Source organism: Schistocerca nitens, chromosome 10 (assembly GCF_023898315.1).
Source record: "Schistocerca nitens isolate TAMUIC-IGC-003100 chromosome 10, iqSchNite1.1, whole genome shotgun sequence".
Taxonomy (NCBI): Eukaryota; Metazoa; Arthropoda; class Insecta; order Orthoptera; family Acrididae; genus Schistocerca; species Schistocerca nitens.
In genome coordinates this window covers 74336223-74361823 of record NC_064623.1, presented here as the reverse complement: position 1 = coordinate 74361823, position 25601 = coordinate 74336223, and the positions used below count along the sequence as shown (strand labels likewise).

General features: G+C 43.6%; 1 protein-coding gene across 1 annotated transcript in view; it reads left to right on the top strand.

Annotated features, from left to right (window-relative positions):
- LOC126209884 (brachyurin-like) overlaps positions 1 to 25601 on the top strand; it is a 139422-nt gene that overhangs the window by 35789 nt on the left and 78032 nt on the right. Inside the window, exon 3 of the mRNA XM_049939008.1 lies at positions 14513 to 14682. Within this exon, the coding sequence (XP_049794965.1) occupies positions 14513 to 14682 (170 nt within the window). The remainder of the gene's footprint in view (positions 1 to 14512; positions 14683 to 25601) is intronic.

Sequence of the window (25601 nt, the reverse complement as noted above, 5' to 3'; positions counted from 1 at the left end):
AGAGCACGTTGGGTGGCACGGGATACATGCGGACGTGCATTGTCCTGTTGGAACAGCAAGATCCCTTGCCGGTCTAGGAATGGTAGAACGATGGGTTCGATGACGGTTTGGATGTACCGTGCACCATTCAGTGTCCCCTCGACGATCACCAGTGGTGTACGGCCAGTGTAGGAGATCGCTCCCCACACCATGATGCCGGGTGTTGGCCCTGTGTGCCTCGGTCGTATGCAGTCCTGATTGTGGCGCTCACCTGCACGGCGCCAAACACGCATACGACCATCATTGGCACCAAGGCAGAAGCGACTTTCATCGCTGAAGACGACACGTCTCCATTCGTCCCTCCATTCACGCCTGTCGCGACACCACTGGAGGCGGGCTGCACGATGTTGGGGCGTGAGCGGAAGACGGCCTAACGGTGTGCGGGACCGTAGCCCAGCTTCATGGAGACGGTTACGAATGGTCCTCGCCGATACCCCAGGAGCAACAGTGTCCCTAATTTGCTGGGAAGTGGCGGTGCGGTCCCCTACGGCACTGCGTAGGATCCTACGGTCTTGGCGTGCATCCGTGCGTCGCTGCGGTCCGGTCCCAGGTCGACGGGCACGTGCACCTTCCGCCGACCACTGGCGACAACATCGATGTACTGTGGAGACCTCACGCCCCACGTGTTGAGCAATTCGGCGGTACGTCCACCCGGCCTCCCGCATGCCCACTATACGCCCTCGCTCAACGTCCGTCAACTGCACATACGGTTCACGTCCACGCTGTCGCGGCATGCTACCAGTGTTAAAGACTGCGATGGAGCTCCGTATGCCACGGCAAACTGGCTGACACTGACGGCGGCGGTGCACAAATGCTGCGCAGCTAGCGCCATTCGACGGCCAACACCGCGGTTCCTGGTGTGTCCGCTGTGCCGTGCGTGTGATCATTGCTTGTACAGCCCTCTCGCAGTGTCCGGAGCAAGTATGGTGGGTCTGACACACCGGTGTCAATGTGTTCTTTTTTCCATTTCCAGGAGTGTATTTACAGAGTCACACATAATTTAAATGCCCATATGGATGGATCACAAGCATGTAACAGTACATCAGCAATTTGAAACAAATAAAATCTGCACATGTGCAGTCAACTGCAAGGTGTTCTGTGACATAACAGAAGTACAGCAAAGACGGGATGGCCCCACTCTGCATGGTTGCCAATTTATTTAAGATAATGAATCCAAGGTGGCGGTGATAGATGTAGCAATGTCGCCATGATTTCATGCCAGGAAGTTCAATTTTTTTTTCGGAAAAATTGGTCTATTGGTCTACCTCCGCTAACCTAAGTCATCCAACCACCATCTCTTCCTTGGAATTGGCGGGAAAAGGACGCAGTCTGTGCTGGGCTACTAGATAAGATGGACTTAAGTCTTTTTTTGCATGCACTGTTTATTTAAACAGTGAGTTGTCATAGGCAGTAGCTACATCCAGTGTGTTCACCATGAGGTCCAGAGTCCAACTCACCTAGTATACAGTACCACCACCAGAGGACACTGTCATCTCCCCGTGATATAATCCAAGATGGCAGTCTGGGTAAAAATGGTGGGAAAAGGACTCAGTCTGTGTTCAGCTGCTGGAGAGGAAGGAGTGTATTTATATTCAGTGGGAAACAGGAACAATTAATTCAGGAACGGATTTCAAGTAGTGTATTTATTATACTGATACAAAACGCTTGCCATGGCGTGCTTGGTTCACAATAAATAGCCTACAGACCTGCAAACTACTCGTAAATTACCGAAAGAATTCGGTGCACTGATGTACAGACACGCAAACATCTTGCGAATTGTCAAAATAATGCATGTATGATGTTCTGCAAACACAAAAAATGGCTCTGAGCACTATGGGACTCAACTGCTGTGGTCATAAGTCCCCTAGAACTTAGAACTACTTAAACCTAACTAACCTAAGGACATCACACACACCCATGCCCGAGGCAGGATTCGAACCTGAGACCGTAGCAGTCGCACGGTTCCGGACTGCGCGCCTAGAACCGCGAGACCACCGCGGCCGACTCTGCAAACACACTCACAACGCTTAAACAGCAGAAAATAATGCAGTACACAAACACTTATCGCATGTAAAAATGCTACCGAAGTTTCTTTAAGAAATTCGACTGCAGAGAATCAGCAAACTGTTCCCTACAGAGTTTCAAGGTGGAATGATGTGTCCCACATGTAAGACCTGTCTGGCCATGTGCACGTGTTCACCTGCCCAATGTGGCCAACACTTAGCTGCGAGATGTTAGCGTAGTGCCTAATCCTTGCAGGTGCAGCTTAAAGTTGTCATTGTTATACTGACATCTCATCTCTATATAAATAACAGCCAAGTCCCCCTCTGGACGCACCATAGAAATATTTTTCAGTGCTTTCAGATATTGTTTACAAAAATATCCCAGAATAACACAGGATGCATTCTTCCTAGTGATCCAAACGAGACTGCCCATCCATTACATGTCAACCTTTCCTGGATATCATTAAGTGTCACATAAATTGTTAATGGTGGCTTTTGTTGTTTTTGTAGGAGCTTTTGTTATGTCTCAGGTTATCTGCAGGGAAATTCTTGTCCCAAAAGCACTTGTCAACTAAAATAGCCCATAATAACACTGAATGCATTCTTCTTAATGGTCTTAATGAGGCAACCCATCCATTAAGTGTTACCTTTCCCGAGAAATGTTACGTCCTGCTTCCAACATACATCTCTGAAACAGGAATCGTTCGCCCTTGTTCTCACCGTTAAAAGCCTTCATCATGTCTGTGCATCCTTGCAAAAACACCGTTAATCATAAAAGCATTCTTGTTGTATGGAAAGAGAGCACAATCTAGGCACATACAGGACAATCGGAACAATTACTCAAACAGAATTCGAAGCAATGTGCTACAGAAGAGAAAAATGGCTAGAATTTTCTGTGTCCTACAGCTGTTGGTCTGAAATTAGTAAATAAAGGAAGTATAAACCACTATCCATCATAACCGATCATAAAAAATCTTAGACAAAATATCTATGAAACTAGTAACATATAATGACAATGGGAAACATCATCAGAACAGAAATATAAATATACAACTCTGACAGGCCATACAAACATCACAAGGTGTAATCCTATTACATATTATGACACTAAACCACAATTTGTCAGCATGGGCCAGAAGGGGTGGTGTGACTTACTAATAAAAACTCTGTGTAGTGATACAAGTTTAATATGCAGCAACAAAATAACCAGAATGCACACAGAGGAAAGTATTCAATTTTCAATCTTCAGCAGAGTGTGTGCTGATATGAAACTTCGTGGCAGATTCAAACTGGGTGCCGCACCAAGACTCAAACGCACGACCTCTGCCTTTGCCAAGCAAGTGCTCTGCCAGGTGAGCTAACCAAACATGACTCATGATCTGTTCTCACAGCTTTAATTCCACCATTACCTTATCTCCTACCTTCCAGACTTCACTGAAGCTCCCCTGAAAACTTTGCAATACTAGCACTTCTGGAAGAAAGCACATTGCAGAGACATAGCTTAGCCACTGCCTGGGACATGTTTCCAGAGTAAAATTTTCTCTTTGCAGCTGGATGTGCGCTGACATGAAGTTTAATTTATCATTTGGATGGTGGCATTAACAGTTACTATAAAAATATGTAATCTAGTAAATCAATATTATTGGTTTTGTAATGTGAAGACATAACTGATAATACTAGAATACAGAATAGTGGGCTATCATAACAGTATGAAGTCAAATTATCTTAACAGAAAGACTGAAAGAGTGAAATATTCGGTATAATGACAATGGTTAAACTGGAAAGTTTAAATTTGACTTAAAATGAAATATACCACTTTGTTAACACATTAAAGTATGAAGATTGAGGCACAACCAAACGTATCATAGGAGATGAGGGCAATGATGGCCAAGAGGGAAGGGGGGTGGGGTAGTGTTGAACATGGGCCAGAAAGAGAGAGGGAAATGGGGGGGGGAGATGAGTAACTGATTGCTGCATAACTGATATCTTAAATATGAAGAAAAATAAATTTTGTTAACACCAAAATTTAAAACACTGTCTTAAGGAAAGACATATCAATGTCTCATAGTACTGGTATGAAGCGAAAACTTTTTAAAACTCTTTTGAAACTACCTCAATTCCAAATTATTACATGTCAGGACCTAGTAATCCATAAATAACAGAATACTGTGCACCATAAACCATCAACAAGAATTATAAATGTCACAGCATTTTCATAACCTATACAAAAATCATTTGAATACTTCTTATTTATCAAATCAGCTTGTTAATTTTAGATCTTATCAGAATGTCTCATCTGATCATTTTAGAGAGTACTTGTGGATCTTTAGATGTGCTCCCAGAGCTTATATGTTGCTTGGGGAAGAATGCTCTTTAAATCTGGTTCGAAGTTTTCTTTCACTCTGACCTATGTAAAATTCGTCATGCTGAAAATCATCAACCTTACTTGTCCCAGATTAGCCCTGTCTGTATATTGTTTATGCTTTCATGCCAAACAGATCATATCATTACCTTCTTCTAACTAGTTGTTTAATTTTCTCTGAAATATTACCATATGGGGCAAGAACCGTATAACTAGTGTTCTCATTGTATTTATTTCAAGCAAAGTGACTACTATTCTTGCTGTCTTACCTGTACTCTAATTGTCTTGTTATACAACCTGTCTACAACCAATGTTCTTCAGTTCTATGTACCATAATGTATTAAGTTCAGCATCAGTGCCATCATCTGAATGCCCACAAAAACCGCTAGTAAGTTGTATGATGTATCCATATCTCCCTTCAAGTGTGATGCTTTTTGATATTGTGTACTGATCTTCTGGGAAATATATTTCCCTATTACTCCTGTTAGCTGTAAGATTTGATTTTGCACGATAAATTATTTTAAGTTTCACAATAAATGCAAAATACTTGCACTTAGAGCTTTCTTCAGTAGTCATTGAGTTTTTTCCACTGTGTGCTTTAATTCTGCTTAGTTTGTCTGGCATCTGTGATCATGAAGCTTATTAGTGAAATCTTTGGCTCTCAATTTTAGCTACTTATTCAGATAGGTATTCTTTGCTTGTCAGACCTTGTGTGTTGGAACACGTGATAGACTGTATTGTATGATACATTGTAGTAAAAACTATGTATAATAATACTACTGACATGTTTGCTTGAATTATATTTCAATGTCATTTGTGAGAGTTTCCATTATTCTCACTTAGTTTTCTATTAGACAGATAATGCATTGTAAAGTGGTACACACACACACCCCACACACACACACACACACACACACACACACACACACACACACCACACACACACACACACACACACACACACACACACACACACACACACACACACAGCTGTGATTAATTTACAATGTTATTATTCTGCTTTGGTACATATGTTACAACATTGCTCTAACTGTTGTTATTATAGTTATAATTCTTTACCAGACGAAGTAAATCCTAACAAAATAGCAACTAGGAGTGTCAGTCTAACGAGAACGCCAAGAAACAACAAAAATAGCAAATCAAAGGAATGACAAATGAACTAGAGTCTAAACTGTCTCAAGCACAGCCTTTCGAATTTGCACAAAAAATCTCTACAGACGAAGTTTTTCGAGCCTTAGACATCTTGAAACCTAGAAAAAGAGCATATACTGTGTGTTCGTTAAAGATGCTGGTCAAGGTGCAGCCATCCTGAAACTGTCTAAATCTGGTTAACAATCGCGAAGGTTATAGACTTATTGCTGTTCTAAATGCCTGCCATAAACTGCAGGCGAGAGCACTCTACAGTAGGATAGCACCAAATATCTTGAAAAATATTCCTTTAGAAAAAGCTGACTTGAGACCAGACCGCATTTGTAGTGATCAAGTGCAAGCATTGTCCGCTTACATAGAGAATGGAATCAAAGATCAGAACAAAACAATAGCCCTGTTTATTGACTTAACACCGGCATATGATAAAGTGTGGCAGAAAGGTATGCTTCTAAGGTTCTTCAGAACAATTCAATGTAAAAGAGTTGTACAGCTACTGAATAACCTCGTGTCCAACAGGAAATTACAAGTTCACCTAAATGATCAAGTAAGTAAGGTGAACAATTTAAATTACAGACTACGACAAGGACTTCAAATTAAATGTTGCACCCTACCAGAAAAGAGAGCGAGAACGTTTATCTATGTTGATGACATAACAGTCTAATGATTTTACAATTTCAGAGAAGACTCTCACTCAGGATTTAAGAATTCTAGATGAGATTTTTTAATGTATCGCAACTCAAAGTAAACGAAAACGAAAGTGATTCTTTCACCTTCCATCTGGATAACAGACATGCTGGCCATAAACCGCAAAGTGCATTCAGAAATCAGTTCCTGTCATATAACCCATCCCAAAAATATCTTGGCGTGACTCTGGATGCCGTCTGACATATAGAACGCTCCTAACTGAAACAGCCTCAAAATTGAGAACCAGATACAACATATTACACAAACTGTGTGGAAAAAGTTGGGGAACTCAGGTATCAGTTCTGAAAACAACAGCCCTCTCACATGTGCATTTTGTTGGTGAATATTGCTGCCCAGTATGGCTGAATAATACTCATACAGACATGGTTGATACAAAGCTGAATGTGGCTATAAGAAGAATATATGGCACAATGAAACCCACAGCCACGGAATGGCAATGTGATCGAATGATGGAAGATACAAAATCAAGCTCCATTGGAAAATGAATGGGAGAAATTTTCCAGAAATTGCGAGCTGTCACTACATCAGTACTGTGACGTCACTCAAAGGCAATAACTTAAGTCTGGGAAACTCTCCTGGCAAGAGATTCGCTTCTGAAGGATTCGAGCATGGTGGGGTAAGTGGTTTGCAGCCAATCCTGGCTCTGAAGGTCTCAGTGCCAATCTTCTTACACGAGCCCCTCCAGGTTTCCAACAACCTACAGAGTTGTTGAATACCCTTAGTCGCATATGCACCAAGCACAGAGGATGGCAGGACTTTAAGCACAAGTGTGAAACCGGTGAAAGTACCAAGAGTAACACTGGACACTAGCGACAAACGATGCACCTCATAGACATGGAATCTCCTCCATGAAAATACGCTGAAGCTCTGTCCAGCATACATTAGATCTCTCAGGATGTAGTCTTCTGGATGGAACTTTAGATTTCAACCTACAACCAACAGTTTTCAAATATTTAAAGAGCTTTCCTGTCTTTTACTATCGTAAAGTACCTATTCTACTTATTAAAATTAGCGTTTTTCTTTACTGTATAATTCATGCAACTGTTTTTAAATGTATTCCATTCACATGGATAATATTGTCTCATCAACATAACATAAGACTTCCCTAATCAGGAATGATATTAATTTATTTTATCTGTACTTTATGTATATTGTATTATCTTTAACCCTGCTGCTGTTCAATCTCTGTAATGTACCCTTGGTGCCACAGGAAATAAAATGTAAAATAATCTTAACATTATCCTAGCGTACTACAGCACATGTCGATCAGACATCTTTGTGATTTTATATTTTACATTACAATACTTTAGTTACTCAGGTTAAGTCCTAAAAAAATGTTCAGTTACTTCTTGTTGTGTATTACGATAAGTGCTGATTCAAGGCAATCCATATATACTTTGCTATTGTTCTAGGCCTTCATAATTAATGTGGTTTTATGTTTCTACTTGAGTGGCATGTAATTTTCATTGGCTACTTGGTATGAATATTAATTTTATCTTGTCATTGTCTACATGACGCTTTGTGTTTTAAGGTTTTGTAGCCAATTTTGTCTTCTTAACATTGACATAAGAACCAGACGATAGTCTTAGACCGAAACTGGTAGAAAATTAGTTGTTCTAGTGCAGATTTGTGTCATATGTTTCCTGCTACCTAATTTGGATGCTTCTGTTTACATAAATCGGAAAAATTGTCTCTTTCAATACATTTTGTATTTTGAGTAGGCAAATATTAATTCTTTATTGGCGAGTCAAATTCCATTCCCATTCTTGCAATTTTGTCCAATTGTAATATGGTTTTTTAACTGAAATCTGGTACAACTAGACATTCTTGCACAAATTTTATCTTCCCAACGTCAGCTGACAAAAGTAATATTTTATTTCTTTCACAACTGTAGCATATCTCACACCAATGCACTTACCTTAACAGTCATTCCAGTCATTGGCATGAAATCTGGACTGTGTTTCATTTTGCCACTTCCTCGTTTCTGAAGTTCTAGAGACTTGACTTCTAGGATATATGAAACAATTAGTCTCCCAGTTTTCTGTCTGAGTGTAAATATAGGGAGCTCCCTGAGTGTCACATTGACTTTTATCATTCTCATTATAAAAGAGATTATCTTCAGATTCACTGAAACCCATTTTGTGCCCTATCTTTTTCAGTGCTGCCTTCTTTTCTGCTTGTAATGCACTAACATTCATGCCAGTTTCCCCTGCTCTCCACAGTTTTCATTGGAAGCATGTTTACCAGTTGTGGATTCCCTTCATTATCCAGTCTATTATTCATTCCTTCTCACCAGTTTGGATACATCATCTCACCAATTTGTTTTACATTGGTCTTGATTTTTCTGTTTGTGTTGTTGTCCCTACAATATTTTCAAAAAAACTTCGAACTTTCATTACCTCACACTCTTTGGTATTTCCATAACTGATTAATGACCTACTGAGTACCAAAAATTTGATTCTAATGGAGCTATATACCAGCAACTTGACTGTTCCTACAATTTGGATATGAATGTCTACATCATCAACTTCCACTGCTTCATCTATAAATTCGATATTAATCATTCTATCAATTTCTTCATTATAATTTACATCACATCTGTCATCATATTTATCTTAATATGAATTTCATCATCAATCATATTACAATTAAAAGGTAAAATGTCTTCACTACCTGTACTTGATTATCAAATTCACCAATTACAACATTGGAAATAGCGAGATTACGTTTTAGTCGTGCTTCTTCAGTAATTATTGACCTATTTGTACCACAATTATTATAATTATTTTTCGTCATTTCCTCCTCCTTTGAAATTTCAATTCCTAACAGACTATAGGCATTTGGGAGCAGCTCATCACCCCACTCTTACTCTTAATTACATGTATTTTTAGGATTTCTGTTGTCTGTTGTGTTAAGACGTATTGCTTTCCTGAACTCCCTATCAGAATATATAATTTATACTGTTCATAGGCTCCCATTTTTTTCTGCACATAGGAGCCTGAATTTATCCTCCCTTATACTCTGATCATGTAATTACTGGCCATATTTTGGCTCATATTTCTTGCTCCAAACTGACAAGCTTACAATGGAACGACCATAAGCATACGTTTATCTTAAAAGTTATTGGAATTTCAAAAATTTTATCTTGAAGTTCTCTGTTTCCAGTTCTATTTCTTTCATTTCAGTGGAAATGTCTTATGATTTCACAATCCCTGTCAATCATTCCTGCAATATCCTCCGCCTTTATTTCACGAATTTTCCCATTACGAGGTGCATTCAAGTTCTAAGGCCTCCAATTTTTTTCCTCCGGACTGGAAAGAGATAGAAACATGCGCATTGTTTTAAAATGAGGCTGCGTTCATTGTCAATACATCCCAGAGATGGCAGCACCGTATGGCAGATGGAATTTTACCGCCAGCGGCGAGAATGAGAACTGTTTTAAATACTTAAAATGGCGACGTTTTCCTTACTTGAACAGCGTGCAATCATTCGTTTTCTGAATTTGCGTGGTGTGAAACCAATTGAAATTCATCGACAGTTGAAGGAGACATGTGGTGATGGAGTTATGGATGTGTCGAAAGTGCGTTCATGGGTGCGACAGTTTAATGAAGGCAGAACATCGTGTGACAACAAACTGAAACAACCTCGGGCTCGCACAAGCCGGTCTGACGACATGATCGAGAAAGTGGAGAGAATTGTTTTGGGGGATCACCGAATGACTGTTGAACAGATCACTTCCAGAGTTGGCATTTCTGTGGGTTCTGTGCACACAATCCTGCATGACGACCTGAAAATGCGAAAAGTGTCATCCAGGTGGGTGCCGCAAATGCTGACGGACGACCACATGGCTGCCCGTGTGGCATGTTGCCAAGCAATGTTGCCGCGCAACGACAGCATGAATGGGACTTTCTTTTCGTCGGTTGTGACAATGGATGAGACGTGGATGCCATTTTTCAATCCAGAAACAAAGCGCCAGTCAACTCAATGGAAGCACACAGATTCACCACCACCAAAAAAGTTTCGGGTAACCACCAGTGCTGAAAAAATGATGGTGTCCATGTTCTGGGACAGTGAGGGCGTAATCCTTACCCATTGCGTTCCAAAGGGCACTACGGTAACAGGTGCATCCTACGAAAATGTTTTGAAGAACAAATTCCTTCCTGCACTGCAACAAAAACGTCCGGGAAGTGCTGCGCGTGTGCTGTTTCACCAGGACAACGCACCCGCACATCGAGCTAACGTTACGCAACAGTTTCTTCGTGATAACAACTTTGAAGTGATTCCTCATGCTCCCTACTCACCTGACCTGGCTCCTAGAGACTTTTGGCTTTTTCCAACAATGAAAGACACTCTCCGTGGCCGCACATTCACCAGCCGTGCCGCTATTGCCTCAGCGATTTTCCAGTGGTCAAAACCGACTCCTAAAGAAGCCTTCGCCGCTGCCATGGAGTCATGGCGTCAGCGTTGTGAAAAATGTGTACGTCTGCAGGGCGATTACGTCGAGAAGTAACGCCAGTTTAATCGATTTCGGGTGAGTAGTTAATTAGAAAAAAAAATTGGAGGCCGTAGAACTTGAATGCACCTCGTACAATTTCGAAACCCCACTCAATGTCCATAACCATCAACTGCACCACAATAAAATTTCTGTCTCTCATTTTTCTCTAAGACTGTTGGCTTGTAAACATACTTGAGAAATCATTCAGTTGAGGCTTCTGTTACATAAACTGTGCCTATTGCGCTTTTTGTGGAAATCTTGTTTTTAGGGCATCTGTTTGAGTCAGCTCGCCAAAGCTCTGACCAAATGTGTTACTCTTCTAAGCTGTTTCTCAAACAGACATTAGATTAGAATAGATTAGTAGTTGTTCCATAGATCATGAATACGACACTTTGTAATGATGTGGAATGTGTCAGTTAATAAAAGGTGTCAATACAAGATACTACATTACACAAAATATTATATGACACTTAATTTTTTTGGGTAGAGGTGGGGAAATTACCCACTTACTGTATCCAAAAATTCATCTAATGAGTAGAAGGACTTGCTGTTCAGAAATTCCTTTAATTTCCTTTTAAATGCTGTATGGCTATCTGTCAGACTTTTGAAACTATTAGGTATGTGACCAAACACTTTTGTGGCAGCATAATTTACCTCCTTCTGAGCCAAAGTTAGATTTAACCTTGAATAGTGAAGATCATCCTTTCTCCTAGTGTTGTAGCCAGGCACATTGCTATTACTTTTGAATTCGTTTGGATTGTTAATAACAAATTTCATAAGTGAATATATATATATATTGTGAGGCTACAGTGAAGATCCTTAGCTCTTTAAATAAGTGTCTGTAGGATGAGCTCCAGCAATTATGGTTCAAATGGTGCAAATGGCTCTGACCACTATGGGACTTAACATCTGCAGTCATCAGTCCCCTAGAACTTAGAACTACTTAAACCCAATTAACCTAAGAACATCACACACATCCCAGCCCGAGGCAGGATTCGAACCTGCGACCGTAGCAGCCGCGTGGTTCCTGACTGAAGCGCCTAGAACCGCTCGGCCACCGCAGCCGGCCTCCACCAATTGTTCTTACGCTTTTGTGCAATGAACACTCTTTTACTCAATGATGTATTACCCCAGAATATGATGCCATACGAAAGTAGAGAATGAAAATAGGCATGGTAAGCTAATTTACTGAGATGTATATCGCCAAAATTTGCAATGACCCTAATAGCATAAGTAGCTGAACTCAAACGTTTCAACAGATCTTCAGTGTGTTTTTTCCAGTTCAACCCCTCATCAAAGCATACACCTAGAAATTTTGTATATTCTACCTTAGCTAACGATTTCTGATCGAAGTCTATATTTATTAATGGTGTCATTCCATTTACTGTGTGGAACTCTTTATACTGTGTTTTGTCAAAGTTTAATGAGAGCCCATTTGCAGAGAACCACCTAATGATTTTCTGAAAAACGTCATTTACAATTTCATCAGTTAATCTGTGTCTGTTGGGTGTGGTAGCTATACTTGTATCATTGGCAAAAAGTACCAGCTTTGTATCTTTGTGAATATAGAATTGGAAGTCATTAATATATATTAAGAACAGCAGAGGACCCAAGACTGAACCCCATTTTTGATTGTTCCCCAGTTTGAGAAATCACCAGTTTTTTTGCGTATTATGTGAACTGCTTATTTCAACTTTCTGCACTCTTCCAGTTAGGTATGATTTAAACCATTTGAGCGCTGTCCCATTTATACCACAGTACTTGAGCTTATCTAGAAGTATTCTTTTGTACTTTCGTTTCCTTCTCTAAAGTTAAACCCACTCAAAAACTCGCTTTTGATTCTAACAAAAATCTGTTTGGAGCACATTTTTCAAATACATTACAGCATAAAACGTATGTGAACAGACATTATGATTCAGTTACGAAATTGCTTACCCTTCAAAATCATATATTTCAAATTTAAACATATCAGTCGTTTAAGAAACAGCTTTGTCACAAAAGTCTTGTACAAAAGTTGACAGGACATAATTTACCCTCTTTAGGAAATTTTATTAAAGGTGCATTACGTCAAATACCACTACATCTACTAACAAAACGTTTTGTAGAGAGATTTTATTGTAATTCAACAAGCTTCTATACAATGTTTGACACATTGCTTTCGTATTCACCTACATTACTAGTTGCTATTCTTTCTACATCCGGCACTTTATTATTGATAACAGAAATATGATTATTTACCTGCACTAAAGTTTAGTTTCTCTTCCAGATTCTGTTTAGTTTGAGTTATTTCTGATGTCAAAATTTAATTATCCTTCAGTATTATCTATTTCAAAACTATTTATAGTTTTATTTTATCTAATAGCAATAGTTGATTCTATATTTGCAATTTCAGAGCCAACTACATCCACTAGAGCATTCAGCTGCTTCTTCAGTGGATTTCAATCTATCAGTTTCATCCTTGACTTCGGCTACTTGGTCATTGCTATTTAGAAGTTCTCTTGTGAAAGAGAAGTTCTCTTGTGCAGTCTTTGTGATTACTTCTCATGTGGCAAATTCTTTTTGGCGTGTGTGTGTGTGGTGCTTTGCACAATATGGTGATGTACAAATTACATAAATGCTTGATATATTTTGGAATATTCGAAAAATACAATCCTGCAACTTCGCAACAAAATCGCGCTGAATTTTCGACGGCAACAACACACCAAAAATACTTCGCCACAGTGGAAGAATAAAAATCGATAACGGACGATAATGTAAAGTGTATTTTGCAAATCATGCGAACAGCCATTTGATGATGAACTTGCCAGTTCGAAAGCGGTAACGGCGCTATTTGCCTAAATAAACAGCAGTATTAATAGTGGTTGGTTGCTGTCTTCTTCTTTGTAAGAATTAACCTACATTAATTGTACACAGCCACGGTCTCACCATGTCAGTTTTAGACAAAATAGCAACTGAAGCATTATATACTAAGACGAACGATTATCAATGGCTGTATAGAGAAGCCATCGAAATATATAAACATGGTGATGATTTTAACAGAAAAGAAGCAGCTATGAAACTCTGCGATATATGGACAGTGGTGCCACAGAATCTATGAGAAGTTTTCATCTTTAACGTAGTTATATATCGATAGTTATATTTTATCCTTGACAAGGTTCATCTCTGCTATCACGTGAAGTCCAGACCACTTCCACTTTCCACGGTATTTAGGCCGCTCTTCGACGTCCGACTCGTCAGTCGGCAAGACTCACCACAACCAGGAGCACCTCCGAAGATGTCCAACGTAGCTTTGGACGAAACGTCAGGGACAGAGAAGTTCCATGGACCACGGCCATACAACCCGGAAGAATTCTCGGTAGCTGAAACATTCGGTCATGAAAGCCTTCATTGTATAACCGTCTGTCATTCTCACAGTTCCTTTAATTTCTTTTCGAACTGACTTAACTTCAGCACATTCAAACCATTTCTGAAATATTCCGCAGATGAATAACTGATTACACAAATAACTTATTGCGTTACTAATCTCGGAAGGACACTGTTTAAATAACTTCGCTGATATTATATTGTGTTTGTGTATGTCTTTAGATATACAAAAATGGACCTAACAGAGGTTGACAGTTAGTAGTTGAGTTTTCACCTACTGTGGAATGTCTGTGGCATTGATTACCATCAGCTATGTGTAAAAATTATTAGCATCGATTGTCTGCTTTGCAACTGAAAATAGCTTTGTTCTTGCAGCTATGAGAAGTTCACCATCCGCCTGGGAGGACTTCATCGCACTAAGAACGAGACCACATCTTGGACCGTGGTCGCCCACTGGGCAGTGACCCACCCAGACTACAATACGGAGACCTATTACAGTCACGACGTGTCTGTTGTATTCCTGCCTATGAAGGCTCCTCTCAGTAGTGAGTAGTATAAAAGTAGAGTGGCGCTCTTGCTTCATACAGAGAGCTACAGACGTACAGATAGATATATAAATAAACTGATAAAGAGTGTGAGATAGAGTGTGGTGGTTGAGTGAAAGTCATGTGCAGCAGTCTGGCAATGCAGTGTGTGCACTGAGTAGTACAAAAGTAGAGTGGCGCTCTTGCTTCATACAGAGAGCTACAGACGTACAGATAGATATATAAATAAACTGATAAAGAGTGTGAGATAGAGTGTGGTGGTTGAGTGAAAGTCATGTGCAGCAGTCTGGCAAAGCAGTGTGTGCACTGAGTAGTATAAAAGTAGAGTGGCGCTCTTGCTTCAAACAGAGAGCTACAGACATACAGATAGATATATAAATAAACTGATAAAGAGTGTGAGATAGAGTGTGGTGGTTGAGTGAAAGTCATGTGCAGCAGTCTGGCAAAGCAGTGTGTGCAGTGAGTAGTATAAAAGTAGAGTGGCGCTCTTGCTTCATACAGAGAGCTACAGACGTACGGATATATAAATAAACTGATGAAGAGTGCGAGATAGAGTGTGGTGGTTGAGTGAAAGTCATGTGCAGCAGTCTGGCAAAGCAGTGTGTGCAGTGAGTAGTATAAAAGTAGAGTGGCGCTCTTGCTTCATACAGAGAGCTACAGACGTACGGATATATAAATAAACTGATAAAGAGTGCGAGATAGAGTGTGGTGGTTGAGTGAAAGTCATGTGCAGCAGTCTGGCAAAGCAGTGTGTGCAGTGAGTAGTATAAAAGTAGAGTGGCGCTCTTGCTTCATACAGAGAGCTACAGACGTACGGATATATAAATAAACTGATAAAGAGTGCGAGATAGAGTGTGGTGGTTGAGTGAAAGTCATGTGCAGCAGTCTGGCAAAGCAGTGTGTGCAGTGAGTAGTATAAAAGTAGAGTGGCGCTCTTGCTTCATACAGAGAGCTACAGACGTACGGATATATAAATAAACTGATAAAGAGTGCGAGATAGAGTGTGGTGGTTGAGTGAAAGTCATGTGCAGCAGTCTGGCAAAGCAGTGTGTGCAGTGAGTAGTATAAAAGTAGAGTGGCGCTCTTGCTTCATACAGAGAGCTACAGGCGTACTGATAGATATATAAATAAACTGTTAAAGAGTGTGAGATAGAGTGTGGTGGTGGAGCGAAAGTCATGTGCAACTGTGGTGTCACCGCCAGACACCACACTTGCTAGGTGGTAGCTTAAATCGGCCGCGGTCCATTAGTACATGTCGGACCCGCGTGTCGCCACTGTTAGGATCGCAAACCGAGCGCCACCACAAGGCAGGTCTCGAGAGACGTACGAGAACTCGCCCCAGTTGTACGGACGACATTGCTAGCGACTACACGTACGAAGCTTTTATCTCAATTGCCGAGAGACAGTTAGAATAGCCTTCAGCTAAGTTAATGGCTACAACCTAGCAAGGCGCCAATTGTATCAGTGCATGTATCTTACGAGTCTCATTTGTATAGTCAAGAGAGATGTATCACCAGGAGTGATTAAAAGTTAATTATATTCCAAAGCTACGTATTTTCTTTATCGCAGTCATAACGTATCCTGTTCCAGACTTGACACCAGTCGGCGTGTGTGTACTTGTGCCTTTCGGCTTCCTTGTCAGTGTGGCGTAGCTAGCTTGTTACGCCACAACAGATTGACGACGAGGATTCAAGGATCATGTTCTTTCTACTTGCTTTGCTCTGAATTATTTGTGTCATGGCTTCGCCACAATCTCCAGATGTACTGTCCGAATTTTATCGCTTGCAGAATCAGCAGACGCAGGCCTTGTTGGATGCCCTTGGACAGCTCGTCCAGGGTCAACGTGCGCTGCGAAACGATGCGGCCGCCGCCGCTTCATCACTACCGCAGCCCCAACATGCAGTTGCACCTCCGTTTCGTAGCTTTGACGCAGCCCACGAATCTTGGACTGAGTGGTCCCGCCAATTTGGATTTCATCTAGCCGCCTACAGAATTCAAGGTAATGAGCGGCAGCCGTTTTTGCTTTCTTGTGTCGGTGTGTCCACCTACCGTGTGATAGTGAAATTGTTTCCCCGACGCGACGTAGCAACTCTGTCATACGAAGAAATTTTGTCTGCTTTAGATGCCTATTTCAAGGAAACAGTCAATGTCGTTGCAAAAAGGTATACGTTCTACCGTACAAAACGTACGGCCGGTCAGACTAATAGGGAGTGGGTTGCAACATTGCAAGGACTTACTAGGGATTGTGATTTTGCATGTGAATGTGGCCTTCTGTATTCAGATACTATGGTGCGTGATGCAATTGCGCAGAACGTTTCTGATATTCGCATACGGGAACAGATTTTGAAACTAGTAAATCCCTCCCTTCAACAAGTGATAGACATATTAGATAGGCAAGACACACTTGACTTTGCTCAGGAATCATTTGAAACTTCGCCAGCAGTGTGTCACATTAACCGGCCCGCCGGGCGCGCAGCACGGACCGTTAAACGGCCCTCGCGCACGTCCGCGCAGCTGCAGCCTAGCTCGCAAACACGTGTGCCGCGTAAGCAGGCCAATGCCGTGCTCAAATCATGCCCGCGGTGTGCAACTAGACATTCGCGTGACAATTGCCCGTCACGCCAAGCTATTTGCTTTTACTGTCATAAGAAAGGACATGTTCAAAGTGTTTGCCAGAAAAAGCTCAGATCAGACATTCACAAACATTCCAGGCCCTTTGCTTCGCGCCGGAATCGAACCAAGGACAATCAGGCTCGTGGACCTTCGCCCATGGACATTCATGTAGTTCATTCCACCCCGTCCAGTGCCACTTTGTCTAACAGTGACTGTGTTCGTCCCACAAAAAGTGTGCGTCGTCGTCGCCGGAAATCCTGTAAAGTCGCAAGTGCTTCTGTACCTGTATCCGTTCAAATTGCACAAAACAGTCGCTCTTGTCGTCAGCAGGACAATAAACTTTTTGTAGACTTAGACTTTGCAGGCAAAGTGATACCATTCCAGCTCGATACCGGAGCTGCAGTTTCATTGCTCAATCACGACACGTACAAACAACTGGGCAAGCCTCCATTGCGTGCCGCACATGTTCAGCTCAATAGTTACTCAGGACAGAAAATACCTGTGTTAGGACAGTGCAGCCTTCTTGCCACATACAAGGGACAAACAAAACTTGTGTCGTTTTACGTCCTTCGTTCTTCTACTGCAGTGAACTTGTTTGGTTTAGATTTATTTCAGTTGTTTAACATGTCTATAGTAAATCAGGTCCTATCAGTGAATCAGACTGGGCCTTCCGCCAGTGTTTCTAGTCTTTGTGAAGAATTTGCAGACATTTTTGCACCGGGCCTTGGTTGCGCTAAGAACTATGAAGCACATTTGGAACTGAAAGTGAACGCGCAACCGAAATTTTTCAGGGCGCGCAATGTTCCCCACGCATTGCGTGATGAGGAAGCAAGAACATTACACGATTTAGAATCTCAAGGTGTAATTGAACGTGTGCAGGCTTCTCTCTGGGCCTCACCCTTAGCAATTTTGCAAAAACCTTCCGGAAAACTGAAACTTTGTGTGGACTTCAAGGCAACTGTGAATCCACAACTTGTGACTGCAACTTTTCCTTTGCCCCGCCCGGAAGATCTTTTTGACAAACTGTGCCCGGGAAAATATTTTTCAAAGTTGGACCTAGCAGATGCGTACTTGCAAATACCTGTGGACGAAGAATCCCAGTGCGTATTGGTGGTTAACACGCATCTTGGTTTGTACCGATTCAAAAGACTGTCATTCGGGTGTGCATCCGCCCCTGCATTGTTTCAGCAATATTTACAAACTGTTTGTGCGTCGGTCCCTACTGCAGCAAACTACCTGGACGATATTGTGATCTCCGGAAAGACAGAAGCCGAACATTTAGCCAACCTACGAACGTTATTTCAGGTCTTGCAACAAAATGGTCTTCGCTTGAGGAAGGACAAATGTGTGTTTTTTGCTCGTGACTTACCATACTTGGGACATGTCATCAATGCCCAAGGCATACATCCGAGTCCTGAGCACCTCCGTGCCATACAGGAGTTATCTTCGCCACAGAACTTGAAGCAGCTACAGTGTGTGTTGGGAAAAATTAATTACTACCATAAATATGTTCCCCATGCCTCTTCCATTTCAGCTCCGCTTCATCGCTTACGCCGTAAAGGTGTTCCGTTCGTCTGGACGACGGAATGCGAACGCGCCTTTCGCCAGTTGAAATCGGCGTTGCTTTCTAATACTTGCCTTACGCCATTCGATCCCCAGAAACCCCTTTTGTTGATGGTGGATGCATCGAATTTCGGGATCGGTGCTGTGCTTGTGCACGAAGATGGATCGCATGATCGCCCTATTGCCTTTGCGTCAAAATTGCTCTCGTCTGCGCAACGCAATTATTCACAGATAGAGAAAGAAGCTTTGGCTCTCGTGTTTGGTGTTACTAAGTTCCATGATTTCTTGTATGGTCGTCACTTTACCATCATCACAGACCACAAACCTTTGACATCGCTTTTTTCATCCGAACAAGCCTGTACCTCCGCGTACAGCGCAGAAATTCATTCGCTGGTCTATTTTCCTCTCGCAGTACCGCTGCGGTATCTTGTATCGGTCCACTGCTAAGCACGGAAACGCTGATGCGTTGTCCCGTTTGCCTGTTGCTGAGGATAAAGCATTCGATTCTTCCGAACTTGCTTGCATGTTTATTGATGCGGAAACCGATGACGTGGTCGAATCGTTTCCGATTGATTTTCGTCGTGTGGCTACAGCCACAGCTGCTGACCCTGTCCTTGCTCCTGTTTTGCGTTTTGTTGCTACGCAATGGCCCTTGTCAAAGTCACGGATCGAGGATCCGTTGGTTCGCCGATTTTTTGCTCACAAGGAGAGACTTTTTGTACGACGTGGTGTTTTATTGTTGCGTTCTGATAATGATCAGTCTCGGGTCGTGGTCCCACGTTCGTTACAGTCCTCTGTCTTATGGCTTCTTCACCAAGGACATTGGGGTATAGTGCGCACGAAACAACTTGCTCGTCAGCACTGTACTTGGTTCGGAATAGATGCTGCGATTACGAATATGTGCTCTTCTTGCGTGGCGTGTGCCGAACAACAATCCACACCGCCGCGGAAATTCTTTGCATGGCCGAAAGCCACTTCCCCTTGGCACCGCTTACATATCGATTTTGCTGGTCCATTCTGGAATGCTCGATGGTTGGTTGTTGTCGATGCTTTCAGTAATTTTCCTTTTGTTGTCCGGATGTCTTCCACGACGTCTTCTGCCACAATCCAGGCGTTATCTGCTATCTTTTGCATTGAAGGCCTTCCACAGACTATTGTTTCCGACAATGGCCCACAATTCATGTCCGCGGAATTTCAGTCATTCTGCAAGGCCAATGGTATTCAACATCTGACATCCGCGCCGTTTTCGCCTCAGTCAAACGGTGCCGCTGAACGATTGGTCCGGACTTTCAAGTCACAGATGTTGCAGTTGAAAGAGTCGCATTCTCGGGAGGACGCATTGTTGCTCTTTTTGTCCTCCTATCGCTCTCAGCCCCGAGATGATCGCTCGCCGGCTGAGTTGCTCCATGGTCGTCCTCATCGAACCTTGATGTCTTTGCTGCATCCGCCGCCTCAGGTTCCTGTGCAGCGGCAGACTCCTGCTTGTGCTCCTGGCGACGTTGTATTCTATCGCAACTATCGCGGTTCACGGCGTTGGCTCGCAGGGCGCATTCTTCGCTGCCTTGGCCGCGCGATGTATTTGGTTTTGGGGGCCTCTGGTGAGGTGCGTCAGCATCTCAATCAGCTGCGCCTCTGTCGTCGCCTGGGTTCTGCCGCTCCCCGTCTGCTTTCAGCGACGGTGCCGTCCGGTCAGCGCCCTGGGGACCCATCTACTGGCTCGCCTCATCCCCAGGTGTTACCGACGATGCCTTCCATTTTGCCCCATGGCGTAGCGCCGCCGCCGCCGCCGCCGCCGCCGGCGCCGCCCGCAGTGGACGCTTCGCTGCAGCCGCCAAAGCGCCTCCCTGGGTCACGCGCCGCCGATCGCTTCCCGTGACCGGCTGTCCTCCGCCATGGAACTCTTGCCCGCTCCGGACCTGATGTCGTCTTCGCCCGTCGGGTGCCCCGACCACATGGAGGTCGACCCTTCGGCCCCTCCTGTCTCTCTGCGGGCGCATACTCCGCATGTTGACGTGCACCCTGGACTAGGTTTTCAGGCGTTTCCTAGCTCCCCTCGGACCGAATGGCCGGGTGCGGGTGGCATAGCCTCGCCTGTTGTTAGGCTCCCCACCTCATCGCATACGTCAACACGGGGTCCTCCCCACGGCGGGCGGAAGCCTTATCACACGACCGTTCGCCGATTTGCGGGGGAGGAATGTGGTGTCACCGCCAGACACCACACTTGCTAGGTGGTAGCTTAAATCGGCCGCGGTCCATTAGTACATGTCGGACCCGCGTGTGGCCACTATTAGGATCGCAAACCGAGCGCCACCACAAGGCAGGTCTCGAGAGACGTACGAGAACTCGCCCCAGTTGTACGGACGACATTGCTAGCGACTACACGTACGAAGCTTTTATCTCAATTGCCGAGAGACAGTCAGAATAGCCTTCAGCTAAGTTAATGGCTACAACCTAGCAAGGCGCCAATTGTATCAGTGCATGTATCTTACGAGTCTCATTTGTATAGTCAAGAGAGATGTATCACCAGGAGTGATTAAAAGTTAAGTATATTCCAAAGCTACGTATTTTCTTTATCGCAGTCATAACGTATCCTGTTCCAGACTTGACGCCAGTCGGCGTGTGTGTACTTGTGCCTTTTGGCTTCCTTGTCAGTGTGGTGTAGCTAGCTTGTTACGCCACAACAGCAACAGTCTGGCAAAGCAGTGTGTGCACTGAGTAGTATAAAAGTAGAGTGGCGCTCTTGCTTCATACAGAGAGCTACAGACGTACAGATAGATATATAAATAAACTGATAAAGAGTGTGAGATAGAGTGTGGTGGTTGAGTGAAAGTCATGTGCAGCAGTCTGGCAAAGCAGTGTGTGCAGTGAGTAGTATAAAAGTAGAGTGGCGCTCTTGCTTCATACAGAGAGCTACAGACGTACGGATAGATATATAAAGAAACTGATAAAGAGTGTGAGATAGAGTGTGGTGATTGAGTGAAAGTCATGTGCAGCAGTCTGGCAAAGCAGTGTGTGCAGTGAGTAGTATAAAAGTAGAGTGGCGCTCTTGCTTCAAACAGAGAGCTACAGACGTACAGATAGATATATAAATAAACTGATAAAGAGTGTGAGATAGAGTGTGGTGATTGAGTGAAAGTCATGTGCAGCAGTCTGGCAAAGCAGTGTGTGCAGTCTGAAACTTACAGTTTCTTTTTACGCAGTCCAGTCACATTAATGTGACCGCCACCTCTGTTCAACGTCAAAGTGCAATGACCAGTCACAGATGGCAGGTGGCAGCATTGCCAGTGGAGGGTACGTAAAGAGTGTTACGGGGGTGGGAAGCGCAGAAACTGTGCAGATGTCATAATGTGGAAATAGAGCGATTTGTCTGGCATACAGAAAGGCATGATCATTGGTTTTTGGGACAAGGGTGGAAGCATTTTCGAAATGCCGCCATTGCTTAAGTACAATGCACATGGGAAAATGGCACTATCCTGAACTGGTGGTAAGGCAACTGTCGTGCACTATGGGCCATATATGAATGGTAGATGAAAGATGTGAAAGATGGGCAACTGTTGAGCAACTGGCGACCCAGATGGTTGGGTTGGTTGGTTTGTGGAGGACTGAAAGGACCAGACTACATAGGCCATCAGTCACTTGTTCGACGGCCACAAAATCCTACAAGAATAAAAACAAATAACGGAGGTAACAAGGGACGACACAGAACCAGAAAGACACAGTCAAAGACCAGACAAAAGGAATTAAAAGAACACAGAATATGACAGTGGTTGGCCGACCATGAAAACAAAAAAGGAAAAGCCAACCACCAAGAAACACACTAAAGACCACAATCTAAAACCGTAGGCCAAGGACCAGACTCAACACAAAAAGGACACAAACACTTAGATCGAGCGACAAAAGTCCCCTGTACGAATAAACCTCAAAACTAAGTCTGCCATTGCAGCGTCATCTGATAAAAGGGCAGGGAGCATATCTGGCAGCGAAAACGACTGCCTGGGCGCAGTTAAAAGCGGACAGGCCAACAAGATGTGGACCACTGTCAACACTGATCCACAGCGACAGAGAGGTGAGTCCTCATGGTGCAAGAGATGACCATGCGTCAGCCAGGTGTGGCCAATGCGTAACCGGCAGAGAACAACTGAGTCCTTGCAGGAGGCTCGCTAGGAGAAGCGCAACACACCTGTAGTATGCTTAACAACTCGAACTTTGTTGGGTGAAGGCAGGGTGCGCCATTGATCACCCCAGGCATCAAGTACCTTCTGCCCCAAAACTGACCTGAGATCACACTCCGAGAGACCAATCTCCAAGGCCAGGGCACTGACAGCCTGTCCGGCCAGTATGTCTACCCATTCATTTCTCGAGATGCCTACATGACCTGGGGTCCACACAAAGACCACGGAGCGGCCGCAACGGGCAAGAGTATGGAGGGACTCCTGGATTGTCATCATCAGGCGAGAACGAGGAAAACACTGGTCGATAGCTTGTAAGCCGCTCAGGGAGTCACTGCAGATAACGAAGGACTCACCTGTGCAGGAGCGGATATACTCTAAGGCTCGAGAGAAGGCTACCAGCTCGGCAGTGAAAACACTGGAACCAGCCGGCAATGAGCGTTGTTCAGAATGGTCTCCTAGAGTAAGAGCAAACCCGACCAGCAACCATCGAACTGTCGGTATAAACCACGTCAGAGCCTTGAAACGCGGCAAGGATTGAAAGAAAGCGGCGGTGGAGGGCCTCAGGGACTGAGTCCTTCGGGTCTTGTGTCAAATCGAGCCGAAGGCATGGGCGGGGCACACACCATGGGGGGCCCGGAAAAGAGGCGGAAGATGGAAAACTTCAAGCCCAGATAGAAGAGCCCAGACGCGAACCGCGATCGTACACCCTCACTGGGGCCGCTGTTCTGTGAGACAGACGACCGAGTAGGGGAACAGCAGGCAGTAACTGGGATGCCCGGGCAAGCTACAAACATGTGCAGCATAAGCAGCCAGTAGGTGATGGCGTTGGATCCGCAATGGAGGGACACCAGCCACCAGAAGTATGCTGTTGACAGGGCTTGTGTGGAAAGCTCCAATGGTGAGTCGGATCCCACTGTGAAGGATGGGGTCAAGCAACCGCAAATGCAGAAGGGGATGCCGAACCGTAAGCCAGGCTCCCATAATCTAGACGGGACTGAATTAATGCCTGGTACAGTCATAGTGAACCAAACGGCTACCAGCAGTATCTCCTCAATAACCAGTCAGGGAACGTTGCTGTTTATGGACCTCTGCAGCAGATGGCTGGTTCATGCACTCACGCTGACTGCTGTTCATTGGCGAAAAGGCAGGAATTTTCACGCTAATACCGCAACTGGACGTCCACCGAGTGGTGACCAGTTTTCAGCCGAAACTCGTTTCATATTCCATCAGACAGTTGGCGGTTAGGCTGTACAGCGAGAAACGTCTGGAAGTAAACACTCTGCAACCATCAGCGGAAGGGTATGGACCAGAGGAGAGAGTTTTATGGTCTCCAGAGTGTTTTCCTGACGTTGAGCCGGTGATCTCGCCATTATGGAACACAAAATGGATCAACAAAAGTATGCATCTATCCTTGGAGGCCATGTCCACCCTTACATGCACTTCCTTTCTCAACACGATGGCATCTACCAGCAGGGCAATGCAATATGTGACACAGCTGACAGTGTACGTTCATGGTTCAAAGAACAACTGGGTCAGCTTACTATACTCCTCTGTCAACCAAACTCACCATATACGAAACTCAATGAGAACCCATGGTACCACATTGACCTGTTCACACAATGGATCCTCAACTGGGAAACATCACGCAGTGGCCACAGCACTGGAGTTGGTGTAGCTCCAGATCACTATCAGAACTGTCCAGAACTTGACTGACTATCTGCCCACATGTCTTACAGCGGTCCACACTGCAAAAGGTGGTTATTCAGAATTCTGATAGGTGTTCACATTAATGTGACTGCACAGTGTAATATACTACATAGTTGCTTTTCTTTCAGTTCTTTATTTATTCAGTTCATTTTTATGGTCTTTTTACAAAAAAATGTCTGATTTTTCAGCAATGAGTGAAGTGCAGATGACATTAGAATAAATGTAGGACCTAACATGGGTGCATATCTGCAGACTGTAAATCATGGAAGAATCTACTGGCGTGCACATTTTTCTGAATCTGTGAAACCATGGTGACTCCTGGAACCCTAAGCGTTCTTGATTGGATGTATGTCAGCAGATAGCTCAGACCATTCCACAACTAGTGACCTCTCATGAGAATACGATAGGTTTTCTAATATTTCACTGATGAGAGGCGACGTGAAACCAAACAAAGATGTCTACCTCATCCAAAGTGTCATACCTGACACATGTTACTATCTCCCCTTCCAGCCTATGTGGCGCCCAGTTAGTAATCTGAAGGAACCACCTAACATGGTTTCCATGGTTACGGTGCCACTAGAGTGTACCACCGAGTGTTGTGTCCCACCAGCCCAAGTGACCTATTACTGTCTCTTGGATATCCACTGGTGGTGTTCTTTCGCCCCCGCCCTCAATCTTTGAGAAGATTCTTGTGAACTGGATGTTAGTTCAAGTATGGGGAACTAACTTTCTGCACTACAGCAAGGAAGTCATATGAACTGCAAAGTTATTCACTACTTGTAGCTGTATAGAACTGTTTTCACCAGCGATTTGCTGTACTGTCACCCATCTTTTTGCTGTTACAGTCTGGAATGGTTGACGCCA